The sequence below is a fragment of the Otolemur garnettii genome, unplaced genomic scaffold (genome assembly GCF_000181295.1).
Source record: "Otolemur garnettii isolate 467f Iridium unplaced genomic scaffold, OtoGar3 scaffold00021, whole genome shotgun sequence".
NCBI classification, from domain to species: Eukaryota; Metazoa; Chordata; class Mammalia; order Primates; family Galagidae; genus Otolemur; species Otolemur garnettii.
The window spans coordinates 7575951-7589796 of NW_003852416.1; the positions used below are offsets into that span (position 1 = coordinate 7575951).

At 38.8% G+C, this 13846-nt stretch overlaps 1 protein-coding gene across 1 annotated transcript in view; it reads right to left on the reverse strand.

The window, feature by feature from the left end:
* TDRD1 (tudor domain containing 1) overlaps window positions 1-13846 on the reverse strand; it is a 54978-nt gene that overhangs the window by 7173 nt on the left and 33959 nt on the right. The window contains exons 17-21 of the mRNA XM_003787149.2: window positions 7042-7152; window positions 6122-6292; window positions 3653-3928; window positions 2706-2825; window positions 1178-1294 (exon numbers count right to left, since the gene is read on the reverse strand). Coding sequence (XP_003787197.2) covers window positions 1178-1294; window positions 2706-2825; window positions 3653-3928; window positions 6122-6292; window positions 7042-7152 — 795 coding nt within the window. The remainder of the gene's footprint in view (window positions 1-1177; window positions 1295-2705; window positions 2826-3652; window positions 3929-6121; window positions 6293-7041; window positions 7153-13846) is intronic.

The following is a 13846-nucleotide window of genomic DNA, read 5'->3' on the forward strand; positions in this document are numbered from 1 at the left end:
CCAGGAGTTGGAGATTGCTGTGAGCTGTGATGTCACAGCACTCTACCCAGGGTGACAGCTGAAGGCTCTGTCTCAAAAAAAAAAAAAAAAAAAAGTCTATATCCAAGCAAACTACCAATTAACTATTAGCGTAGAATAAGGACTTTTTTAATATGGCAGATACATGCACCTGTTCTCAGCATCTGGAGGTTGTGATCCACTCAGTACTCAGGTAAATCAAAAAGGAAGTCAGGGATCCAGAAAACAGAGTGAGACAAAGGAGGGAGAAATTCAGAGAACAGGAGCAGCACTGACGCAACCCTCAGCAGGATGATGAAGAGAAACATCCCAGGATGACAGGGCGGGTCTGGGGGACAAGCAGTCTGGGCAGAAGCAGTTTGCTGAATAAAGCTACCTCTAATATGGTGAAAGTTGATAAGTACACAGAAGGGTTCTTAGAGGGAATTTACACTAACTTAGAGAAGATAACTGATGAAAGTACAAGGAACACTAACAAGAGAAGTGGCAAAGAGAAATGTAATCACAGTACACTACCTGGCTCAGCTGCAGACAGTGTCTATTCAGTCCTAATAAAGTAATACAGAATATTTACCTAACCAAAAATTATGATTTATTTCTATTAGGAAGAAAGAGAGAGAAAATGCAGTTAGAGTCATCATATAAAAGAAAAGTAAAACTCGGGCATGACATCAGCAAGATGGTAAAACAGGAGGTTCCCAGCTTGTGACTCCTTGACAGAAATATTTTGGTACCTGTTCACATTCAGGAGTCCCTTTGTGGGAGCTTTGGGCTCCAGGCAGAAGGTTTCAAAACCCTTGGAGTCCAAGATTAAGGAGAACTCCTTTGTGAAGCAGGCCCAAGATCCAGTGGGCTGACTCTCAGACCTCAGTCCCAGATACTGACTGGAAGCATCCCTGTCCCACTGTGAACCCAGCCACTGGAGCTGGTTATCTCTAAGTACTGACAGATTTGTATAACTCTACCTATACCCGTGTCTAAAAATAATCTATACAGGATAGAAAAGGCAAATGACTGCAGCATATGAATGAAACCCACAACCCTTGCATTTCATTTCTCTATCCAATGAAATATGCATCTAAAATAAAATCTACATAATCTCACGTAAAATCACAGACTAAATATTTTCCTTTTAACATTTTACTTAAAATAACCTTACTTGTGTACTGGGCACAGCATGCATCTCCAATTCTTGGTCTATAGGATGGTTGACTTTTCTGAGTGTTACAATGTTCTAACAATTCAGCTGTCAATAAACACAGGTTTTCCTGATTTTCTAAAATATACAAAAGCAAAATTTTGTGAAGAGAATTTCCAATGCTACTTATTAACATAATATATAAAAGAATGTCAAGTCTAAATCAAAAACCTCTTGTGTGTAAAATACACAATGTTAAAAATATACCCACTATTCTTGATATGTATGGAATTTTTCTGAAGAGATACAACTGATACTGGAGGGGGCATGAAGGATGCCTTCAGTGGGCCAGTTTATTGATCAGGATAATTTTTGTTTGGAGATGGGGTCTTGCTCTATTGCATAGGCTAGAGTGCAGGGGCACAATCATAGTTTATTGTACCCCGAAACTCCTGGGCACAAGGAATCCCCCCCTGCCTTAGCCCCCTGAGCAGCTAGGATTACAGGAATGTGCCACTATGCCTGGCTGAGGGTGGGCATACTAACACAGTCACTTAAAACTTACTAAGCTGTATTTTCAAAGTGTTTGGTATGCTTTACCGTAAGTATTATACTGAATACAACAAAACTGTCCTCAGTACTTCCAATTCATCACATCCTGTGTTGTCAGGATCATATAACCCTACTCCTCTGATTTTTACTATAAAGATTAATTTTTATAATATGGGAGGTAAATTTAAGAGAAGTTACTGGGATTATCACAATTCTAAGCTTGAAAGTTTAAAACAAAGATTCCTTTTTTCATTCTTAAATTAGTACAAGTAGACCCCGAGGTACAAAAATCTGACTTTACAGACACCGCTCGCTCATTTATGAATGGAGACTATTACAGCTGAGTTCCCGAGTCACAAACATCTCACAGAGGTCATTACAGGTAACAGGCAAATGTACCTATACCAACTTATGCACAAATTCTACTTAAGAACAAACCTACAGAACCTACCTTGCTTGTAACGCAGGGACTGCCTGTATCTGCAAATAATTTTTAACAGACCCAACTTGCACTGACTCACCTTTGGACACTATAGGGATCAACTCTGTACATTTAAGAGATTCCCTAATTGTAAACTTCCAGGAAACAAAAAAGAAAAATTAAAAATCAACATGCTACTCTCCTTCATGACTAGTTTCAGTGTGCAACATTTCTCTCAGTCTCTAAGGAACTGGTTACAAAGTCTTTTAATATATCTAAAATAGTAAATACAATGTAGATGTTTTAAAATAAGAAATTATACAGCAATTGAGGATATTGCTATAAAAAGGTATAGGTTATCAAGCTCAGGCTACTGAGCAGGTGTGGTGGGCCATTCCTTCACGTTCCTGTCTGCATTTTTATAACTGAACTTGCCTTAAGTATTATGATCAATTCTTTCTTGAAACAGTGAACAAAAATCACCTCCTCCCCCTCACTAAGGAGTTCAAGATAGGCACTTTCATTATATAGTTTTAAAGGAGGAGTATAAATATGTCTCAGATTTTGGCTTCTTACCTGGCATCTCATTTGGTAGAGCATAAAACAAGTTTGGGCTCATGATTTCCAGTATGTTTGCTTGTACAGTTTTATTAACTGGCAATTCTATAGTCTTCCACTGCTCAGCTGAACGGATGTCTGAAATATACAAAATAGGTCTTGAATGAAATAGATAGCATGTACTATTCTTTCCCAAGTGTATTTATTCTGTAAGTTTTTTCATCAACTGATAATTAACATTCCCAGATTCCTAAAATGAAAACCTATATTTTCATAGACCAATCTATATAATTGGAGGGATTTTAGGATTCATTAAAAAAAAGTTCAGTTTATAATGAGAATCACCAAACTATTACACTCTTGCAGTGTATTTCTGGAGCAATTTCCATTTCTACAGTATATTTAATGTAATTCTTAAAATTTACTCAAACTTTAAGGGGAACCAGCTGTATAATGCATGTTTACCTGACAGCTACAATTAAAAACAACTATGATATTCAGCAACCATTTTAATAACAGATGAATATTCAATTAATATTACTGCTATTCATATACTATTATTAATCTACATCCACAAAGCACATCTTACAGGAATATGTCATTTAGGATTGAATGAAAAAATTTTCACTGCCTATAAAAAAATAATGACATAAGTTTTTTTTTTGAGACAGAGCCTCAAGCTGTCACCCTGGATAGAATGCTATGGCATCATAGCTCACAGCAACCTCCAACTCCTGGGCTCAAGTGATTCTCCTGCCTCTGCCTCCCAAGTAGTTGGGACCACAGGCACCCACCACAATGCCTGGCTATTTTTTGGCTGCAGCCGTCATTGTGGTTTGGCGGGCCTGGGCTGGATTCGAACCCACCAGCTCAGGTGTATGTGGCTGGTGCCTTAGCTGTTTGAGCCACAGGTGCCAAGCCTATTAACATAAATTTAAATAAATAGTTTTAAACTGTTACCTTACCTTGAAGTCCTAGTAGCTCAATTTGAAGATCATGCATATTAACTGGTCTGTTATTTGGCAGATCTTTGTGTGGGGAACAAGCTTTTAAGACCAGATGTTCATCAATCAGAACATCACTAATTATTCTGGGATAAGAAGTGGAAAGATCAGTGAGTTCAATCCCCACCCCATTTTCTGTGACTTCGACCACTCTGGCTTGCAATTTTATTCCTGCAACACACATCTGAAATCTTGCTGTGGCTTCTTTAGACCAGTGTTTGTTTCCAGGCTGTATATCTGGAAATAAGAACAGCATTAAGAAGAATTCTTTGCACATGCTCCATTCTTGCTTCAAGAGTTTCCAGGACTGGGGCCCACTCAGGTTAACCACTTAGGTCAGCAATTTTCAGTATCTTTTTTCAAAAATCTGCATCATTCATGTCTGAGTTACAGGTAACGTGTCTGCTAATACGCCAGGTTTTAGAAGGCTCAGGGGCTCTCCTTACTCTCCCCACTAACATCTTTAAACCTGCCATTTCTCCAATAGGCAAAAAGAGGAGTATTACTTCAGACTCAATGACCACGTACTGCTACCTACACACAATCACGACTTAACAATTATGCTGGTAAAAAACGTCAGCTGTTACACTTTCACTTTTGTGGATGGTTTTCTAGTTAGAACTTCAAAACGGCAATTTAAATTACTTAAGCAAAAATTTTTTCTTTGATAATTTTGGCTTACACCCTGTTTTCTTATCAGTGATATACGCAAAACGGGAGTGCATCTGAATCATCCAGAGGGCTTGTTAAAACAAAGTTTCTGATTTAGCAGGTCTGTGATACATCTTCCTGCTGGTTTGGAAGATGTATTTTAAGAAGCACTGACATGGACATGGTAATTAAGAACAAAAAACTAAAACATACTGACTATAAAATAAGTGGAAAGAAAATATTAGCAAAAGAAAATACAAGCATCTATGCTTCCCAGTTAACTACTTTTATCATTTTTGGAATCCAACCTTCCACAATTTTTGTGTGCATACATACACAAAAAACACACATGCACACTTATATTCTTACATAACTGTTTATAATAATAGTTATTATAGGTATAATGCCAAGTACTATTAAGGGCTTTATGTTTTTATCTCTTTATTTTTTAAGAGATAGGGTCTTGGTCTCTCCTAGGCTGGAGTGGAGTGGTAGGATCATAGCTCATTATAACCCCAAATTCCTGGGCTCCCTTGATCCTCCTGCCTCAGTCTCCCAAGTAGCTGGGACTATAGGCATGCTTTTTAATGTTCAGTAGAGACAGGATCTTGCTGTGTTGCCCAGGCTAGACTGGAAACTCCTGGCCTCAAGGGATCTACCCACCTTAGCCTCCCCAAATGGTGGGATTACAGATGGAGCCTGGAGCCACGGTGCCTGGCCTGTCTCTTTTGTTAACAACTTTGAGGAAACTGAAGCACAGAAGGCAAATGATGTGCCAGGCACATCTGTTTTTGTCACAATGGTGTCCCTGCATCTCTTTTATAACTTTTCTCCACTTAAATCATGAACATTCCTTCACATCAATAACACATACTTAACATCATCCTAATGACCATATACAAGGTCAGACAATTAAGTTTGAGAACTCATCCCAGAAAAAGTGCTATAACCTCAATGTTGAACACCCCATAGTCATCTTTGAGGTACCCCCCTCCGGAAGCTATGCACTGATGCCAGGACCTAGTCTATCCTTCAAAGCAATTTTGGAACTCTTCCTGGAATGGCCAGGAGAGGTGTTGTTGTACAAGTCCAGACAAAAAGTCTGTGAACTCGTCCTAGAAAAAAATGCTACATACTTCATTGCTGAACATCACCACGGTCACCAGGCAGCCCAAGGTAGTACTTTGAAGATGACCACAGTGATATTCAGGAATGAGATACAACAGCACTTTTTCTAAGAGTCTGTGAACCCAACTGTCTGACTTCATGTTAGGAACAGCTAACACATACCATACTATAGAACTTTCTGACGGGCAGACCTTGTCCTAAACACTCTTTAATCCTCACAATAACCCTAAGAAAAAGGTGCTATCATTATCCATTATACAGATCATAATTTAATCAATCCTCAATTACTGGCTACTTTTTACTATTATCATATAGTTGAACTCCTATGTAATTCCAAGATTTCTTCAGGATAAATGAGAAGTAAAATTACTAAGTCCGAAGGTATGAATATTTGAGGCCATTAAGGAATCCTGAAAAATGCCCTTGGGAGGGTTTTATCAGTTTCCACCCCATCATTAGTAAGCTAGCTGCTTCCCTACTCTGACCCCAACACTGGGCATTTTCACCAATATCCTAAACAAATAAATTTCTAAGTTCTAAACTACGAAGCAGAATCTTCCAACTCCCTAAAATATCAAAATTGCAGCCATTAATACTTAGATTATATATTCTACTAGAAAATAGTTGAAAAATTCTTATTCTATGCCATACCTACTAACCAGCATTGTATCCCTTGAAATGGAAGTTTTAAAAACTCTGATGGTATCACTTGGAGTTCATCTGTCGTAACTTCTTCGACATTTCCATAATCCACAAAATGTACTCTGACATGTCCATTTGGTAAGATTTCCTTGACTAAAGCACGATACCAATTACCATCACCTAGGTTTAACACAAAGATTTGAAATGGAATAATTTCCCTTGTATGAAGATTTGAAATATTTATCTTGAAAAGGACAGCCTTTGTCTAAAGTAGATAATAAGTACTCCCTTCCCCAGCTTATGCCTTTGTTTTTCATTCCAAAATCTGCAGAATGAGACCTCAAAATCCATTTAAGAATATCTCTAAAATTTATAGAATCACACGTCTACATCTGATACAGATTTCCTTCATAACCTATTCAATAAATAAAATGCGAAGGTGACACTTAAGCTTGAGCATATGTGTCAATATTATAAACTAATGGCTTAAATTGTTTTACTTGTTACTTGGTAAAATAAAAAAGGTAGTAGAAAAACTTATAATAAGATGAAAGTCTATCAAATACATTTTTAAGATACTGTGACAGTATCTGTCACAGTGACAGTATGTAGTAAGATACTGTGACAGTATGTAAGGTGACAGAAAAAAAAATGAACCTGCAGTGTACAGCTCTCTTCAATTAGCTAACTTATTTTAATATTATCAGAAATTCTGGGAAGAAAAGCATTCAAATGATGGTTTACAAAGTTTAGGTAAGAAAATATCACTTGTAGATTCCCTGTTACAAAGAGAGAAGGAAAAACACACAACATCTTAAACATTCATTTAATCTTAACTGTGAAAAAAAATTGCTTAAACATGGAAAAAACTAAGAATAAGATTGAATGTTAAAAACCTAGAAGTTGAGATTACACTAACTGCAACATACCTGCAAAAAATGCACAACACGGTTGCCCTATTTCTGCCTTAAAACCACTAGGCAACTTCTTCTGGCAATGCTCTGCTAGAGATTTGTTCAAATCATTGAGTTTCTCTAAAGCTGAAAATATAATACATATACAGCATTTAATGTTTAAGAAAACACAGAACATGGATTTTGCCTTTAAAGTCAGACAATGTTTTGATTATAAAAATCTCAGGTGCATGTCAAAACAACTATTAGTACACTAAATGCTTTTCCTTTTATAAAAAATATTATTTGGCAAATAAGCCATTATTTAGTGAATACCCTCAACAATCCCAACACCAACGATGTACTGGGCACAGATTCACCAGGACGGCATTATTGCCAGTATACCTGGGCAAAAACAATGGCACTATCACCTGTGTCCTGGAGCGAGCCACACACCATTATTGTCAGTAGAGTGTGAGCTTTACCAGAGCACAAAAAAACAGTGTGTGAGCCTGTACAAAAAGTTGCATAAAAGCTCCTGAAAGGGTAACTATACATTATCGGTGCCATTCATTTAGTAATTATTCTAAGGAAGTGCAGAGAGCTTGTAAGTGTTCTGTGCTAGAGAGTTCACTTGAAGTGAGAGACATTTAACACAAAGGAGAGAGTATTCCAGAAGGTTTTCTAGAAAGAAAAAAGAGCTCTGACAGAAAACACAGAATTTCAAGATCAGGTGCCCAAGAAAACATTTAGGGAGAGCAATTTGGCAAAGCAGAGAAGCGGAAAGGTGAGCCCCCGCTTGCAGACAGACCATGGGGGCTTCAGAATGTAAAGGAAAGGGATTTGATTCACTATAGAAGCAGTAAGAAGAAAGAAAATGCCTTTAAAACGGGTAACAAAAACTCATAAATAAAATGGAAAGTGAGGGTGGAGGCAAGATGGCCGACTAGAGCCAGCTTTCCACAGAGGCTCCCATCCAGAAGGAGAGTTAAAGGACAGAAGTTTGGCAAGTAAGCTGATGATTCGGAGCTGACCCAAGAGAGAAGGTTGAAGAATGCACATCAACCCTGCTGAGGCAAGCTGCAACCCCAAAGATACAAACAAAAGATACAAAATCCATCACCAAGTAGACGGGAGTCCCCTTCCCCCATGAGAACAGCTCATAGTATACTTTCTAAAAATAAGCAAGCAGAGTTCAAACATCCTTCCAGTTTATTCCATGGGAGAGACCCTCTAAAAACCGGACCTCCTTCCCCTACTAGGGTGCCATGGCACTCTCTCGCCAGGCATAAAACTGTATAAAACTGTATATATTCTCTACCTGTAATTCCCAACTCCCAGCACTCCCCTCCACTCTCACCCTGAGGTCTGGAAGCCTGTCCCCCATGGAGTCCAGATTCTTGGGCATTTTCTCGAGAGGTGTAGACAGGGCGTGGGCTATTGCAGGTCTGTGCTGATTCTGCAGCATGGCGGTAAGGAGAAAATGGTGAACTGAAGGAACCGTATGGAAAGGGAGAGGCGGTTCCCCCCAGCACAGAGCGGCAGCAGCAGTAACAATAGGGCTCACACCCCTGGGGTTATTTTGGAGGGACATTCCCTGTCTATCTGGGCAACCAGAGAAAGCTGGGCATCTTCTCCCATGGCAGACAATAGCAGAAAGGATCTAGGATGGCAATTCAGGTCCTGTGAGCAAAGTGTAAGCCTGAGGCGGTACCTGCCTGGGCGAGGAATGGCAGGGATGGAGAATAGCAGATGCACGCAGAGATGGCATACTCCCAGGGTGGGGCAAGCCAGAAGGACTGCTTTAGTGAGCTTAAGAAGCACTGGGCCCTCAGGGGATAATAGCTGAGACAAAGGCAGGTGAGCAGAGGCTAGAACTCAGAGCTGAGTGTGAGTTCTAACTGCATCACCCCAACCCAGACTGCACTGCAGACAGACACACCAGATCCAGGCAGCGGCACAGACCGGGGATGAGTTGCAGTTTCTGTGAACTCAAACAACGCTGGTCTGCAAGGGAATATAGCCAGGACAGAATAAAAAATTCTACGAAAATGTAAGTGTCAGCAACATCAATCAGGGGCAGGGCTGGAACTGAGTGAACCTTCCAACTTCCATTAACTACCTGAGGTTCTCAGGCCTCAGCTCCCCCTTCTGGATGGTGGCAGAGTGTGGAGGCCTGGCTGAGGACACACAGATCTCCCTGTGACTCAGACAGGCACAAACCCTGGAGCATCTGCTCATTAGAGGGAACTGGGTCACAGCTTTGTGGGGTTACCAGTGACTGTGTGTGACAGAGGTGCAATGTGGGGAAGGAGGCATCAACCTTCCCAGACTAATTCATTTTCTGGGGGTCCTTCTGACTCCGTGGAGCATCAGAACGAGTCATACTCAAGCTGCCAGCAGACTCCTGCTATCTAGTTCCCAGAGACCTTTTGAACTCTCCCACTTAAAACTGGGTGCTGACTGGGACAATTGATTTGCATCTCTCGGACTGGACCAATCACCCAAGGACTACCCAAAGTGGTACCATGAGCGTGTGGTTTTGGGAAGGTTTGATTTTCCTTTTCCAGGTGCTGCCCGTTGGGCGTGGGGTGACTTAATTGTTGGTATTTCTCCACATCTAAGACTTCTACCCAGAGTAACTAGGGTAGGACAGAGAGCAGCTAAAAACAAGACAGAGACACTTAGACCCACCACACCAAGTAAGTTCCCAGTGTCTAAGGCCATAGCACTGTACGGTCCCTGGCAAAACTCTAGGGGAAAAGGTACAGACACCAGTCCCAGTTTTTGGGCAAAGGGCTGGCTAATCACTACTCCAGGAGCCCCCTCAACCCAACTTCACCTTGTCTGCTCACCTAGCCAAATGGTGTAAAACAATTGTGGTATGGAATCAGCAGAAATACTTCGGTTACATGAATAACCAGAGTAAATCAATTCCCCCAAGAAACAATATGGTGGACACAAACTGAATATCCCATTCATAAACAAATGGCTAAGATGTCAGAAATTGAATTCAGAATTTGGATTGCAAATAAGATTAATAGAATGGAGATAAAGTTGGAATTAGACATTCAAGGAGCATTTCAAAAGTTGTCTTAAGAAGTCAATGAATTCAAAGACAAAAATCACCAAAGATTTTGACACACTGAGACAAGCATTTTCAGCCCTCAAAGATCTGAGAAAAACAGTAGAATCTCTCAGTAGCAGAATGGAGCAAGCAGAAGAAAGGACTTCTACCACTGAAGACAGAGCTTTTGAATGCTCCCAAACTCTCAAAGAGGAAGAGAAATGGAGGGAAAAAAAATGGATCATTCTCTCAGAGAGCGCTGGGATAATTTGAAGAAAACTAATATTAGCCTTATAGGAATCCCTGAAGGTAATGAAGTTGCTTTGCAAGGCACAGAGGCTCTTCTTCATGAAATTATGAAAGAGAACTTTCCAGACATGCCAAGAGATTCTGAAATTCAGATAGCAGACAGTTTCAGAACCCCAGCATGACTCAACCCAAATAACACATCCCCCAGGTGTATCATAATTAACTTCATTAAAGTTAATATGAAGGAGAAAATTCCTAAAGCAACCAGATGTAAGAAAACCATAACCTACAAGGGGAAGAATATTAGAATGACTGCAGATCTCTCTGCTGAAACCTTTCAAGTTAGAAGAGCATGGTCATTGACTTTTAATCTAAATCAAAGTAACTTTCAACTCAGGATCCTGTATCCAGCTAAACTGAGTTTCATCTATGATGGAGAAATTAAATACTTTAACGACATTCACATGCTGAAGAAATTTGCCATAACTAAACCAGCTCTCTTGGATATTCTTCCACCTAACCTCCACAATGATCAGGGCAATCCTCCACCACAAATGTAAACTCACTCATAAACTATTGATCAAATTCCAACTTCCACAGTGGCAAAAGGATTAAAAATATCCACTGGACTTTCAAAAAACTCGATACTCAAAATTTTACCAGGCTTATCAATATTCTTAATTATTGTGAATGGCTTAAATTGTCCTCTAAAGAGGCACAGGTTGGCAGACTGGATACAAAAAAAACTAAGGTCAGATATCTGTTGCATACAAGAATCTCATCTTACCTTAAAAGATAAATATAGACTCAGGGTGAACGGATGGTCATCTATATTTCAGGAATACAGAAATATTTCATGGAAAACAGAAAAAAGCAGGTGTTGCAATTTTATTCACAGATACAACAGATTTTAAACCAACAAAAGTAAGGAAAGATAAGGATGGTCACTTCATATTTCTTAAGGGCAATACTCAACATGATAAGATTTCAAATATTAACATTTCTGCACCCATCCAGAATGTGCCTCAATTTATAAAAGACACTCTAACAGACATGAGCAACTTGATTTCCTCCAGTTCCACAATAGTCAGAGATTTTAACACTCCTTTGGCAAGTGTTGGATAGATCCTCCAATAAGAAGTTAAGCAAAGAAATTTTAGACTTAAACTTAACCACTCAACATTTGGATTTAACAGACATCTATAGAACATATCATCCTAACAAAACTGAATACACATTGTTCTCTCAGCCCACAGAACATACTCCAAAATTGATCACATCTTAGGTCACAAGTCTAACTTCAGCAAATTTAAAAGAATAGAAATTATTCCTTGCATCTTCTCGGACCATCATGGAATAAAAGTTGAACTCAATAACAGGAATCTGCACACTCATACAAATTATGGAAGCTAAATAACCTTATGCTGAATGATAGCTGGGTCACAGACAAGATTAAGAAGGAAATTACCAAATTTTTGGAACAAAATGATAATGAAGACACAAATTATCAGAAACTCTGGGATACTGTGGAGGCAGTCCTAAGAGAAAAATTTATAGCACTACAAGCCTTCCTCAGGAGAACAGAAAGCGTGGAAGTTAACAACTTAATGGGACATCTTAAGCAACTGGAAAAGGAAGAACATTCCAATCCCAAACCCAGCAGAAGAAAAGAAATAACCAAATTTAGAGCAGAATTAAATGAAATTGAAAACAAAAGGATTATACAACAGATCAATAAATCTAAAAGCTGGTTTTCTGAAAAGGTTAATAAAATAGATAAACCTTTGGGGGTAGTGCCTGTGGCTCAAAAGAGTATGGCGCCGGCCCAATATGCTGGAGGTGGCTGGTTCAAATTCAGCCCCAGCCAAAAACTGCAAAAAAAGATAAACTTTTGGCTAACCTAAACAGGAAAAAGAGAGTAAAATCTCTAATTTCATTAATCAGAAATGGTAAAGACGAAATAAGAACAGACTACTCAGAAATTCAAAAAATCCTTAACAATTACAAGAAACTTCATTCTTAGAAATACAAAAATCTGAAGGAAACTGACCAATACTTGGAAACACGCCACCTTCCAAGACTTAGCCAGAATGAAGTGGAATGTTGAACAGGCCCACATCAAGTTCTGAAATAGCATCAACTATACAAAATCTCTCTAAAAAAGAAAAGCCTGGGACCAGATGGCTTTACATCAGAATTCTACCAAACCTTTAAAGAGGAACTAGTACCTATATTACTCAACCTTGTTCAAGATATAGAAAAAGAAGGAATACTATCCAACACATTCTATGAAGCAAACATCTTGATCCCCAAACCAGGAAAAGACCCAACAAGAAAAGAAAATTATAGATCAATATCACTAATGAATATTGATGCAAAAATATTCAACAAGATCCTAACAAACAGAATCTAGGAACACATCAAACAAATTACACAACATGACCAAGTGGGTTTTATCCTAGGGTCTCGAGGCTGGTTCAATTATATTATAAATAGAATTCTTCGCATAAACAAATTAAAAAACAAACACCATCTGATTCTCTCAATTGATGCAGAAAAGGCTTTTGATACTATCCAGCATCGTTTCATGATCAGAACACTTAAGAAAATGGGTATAGAAGGGACATTTCTCAAACTGATAGAGGCCATCTACAGCAAACCCACAGCCAATATCGTATTGAATGGAGTTAAACTGAAATCATTTCCACTCAGATCAGGAACCAGGCAAGGTTGCCCATTGTCTCCACTGCTTTTTAACATTGTAATGGAAGTCTTAGCCATTGCAATTACACAAGAAAAGGCAATCAAGGGTATCCATATAGGGTCAGAAGAGATCGAACTTTCATTGTTCGCAGATGATATGATTGTATATCTGGAAAACACCGGGGATTCTACCGCAAAACTCTTAGAAGTGATCAAGGAATATAGCAGCATCTCAGGCTACAAAATCAACACTCATAAATTGATAGCCTTCATATATACCAACAACAGTCAAGCTGAAAAAAACAGTCAAGGACTCTATTCCATTCACAGTAGTGCCAAAGAATATGAACTATTTGGGAGTTTACCTAACAAAGGACATGAAAGATCTCTATAAAGAGCTGAGAAAAGAAATAGTTGAAGATGTTAACAAATGGAAAAACATACCATGCTCGTGGCTCAGAACAATCAACATTGTTAAAATGTCCATACTACCGAAAGCAATATACAATTTTAATGTAATCCTTATTAAAGCTCCACTGTCATACTTTAAACATCTTGAATAAATACTTTGTTTTATATGGAATCAGAAAAAACCTTGAATAGCCAAGACATTACTCAGGAATAAAAACAAAGCAGGAGGAATTACGCTACCAGACCTCAGACTATACTATAAATCAATGTGATTAAAACAGCATGGTACTGGCACAAAAATAGAGAGGTAGATGTATGGAACAGAATAAAGAGCCAACAGATGAATCCAACTACTTACCAGTACCTGATCTTTGACAAGCCAATTAAAAACATTGAGTGGGGAAAAGATTC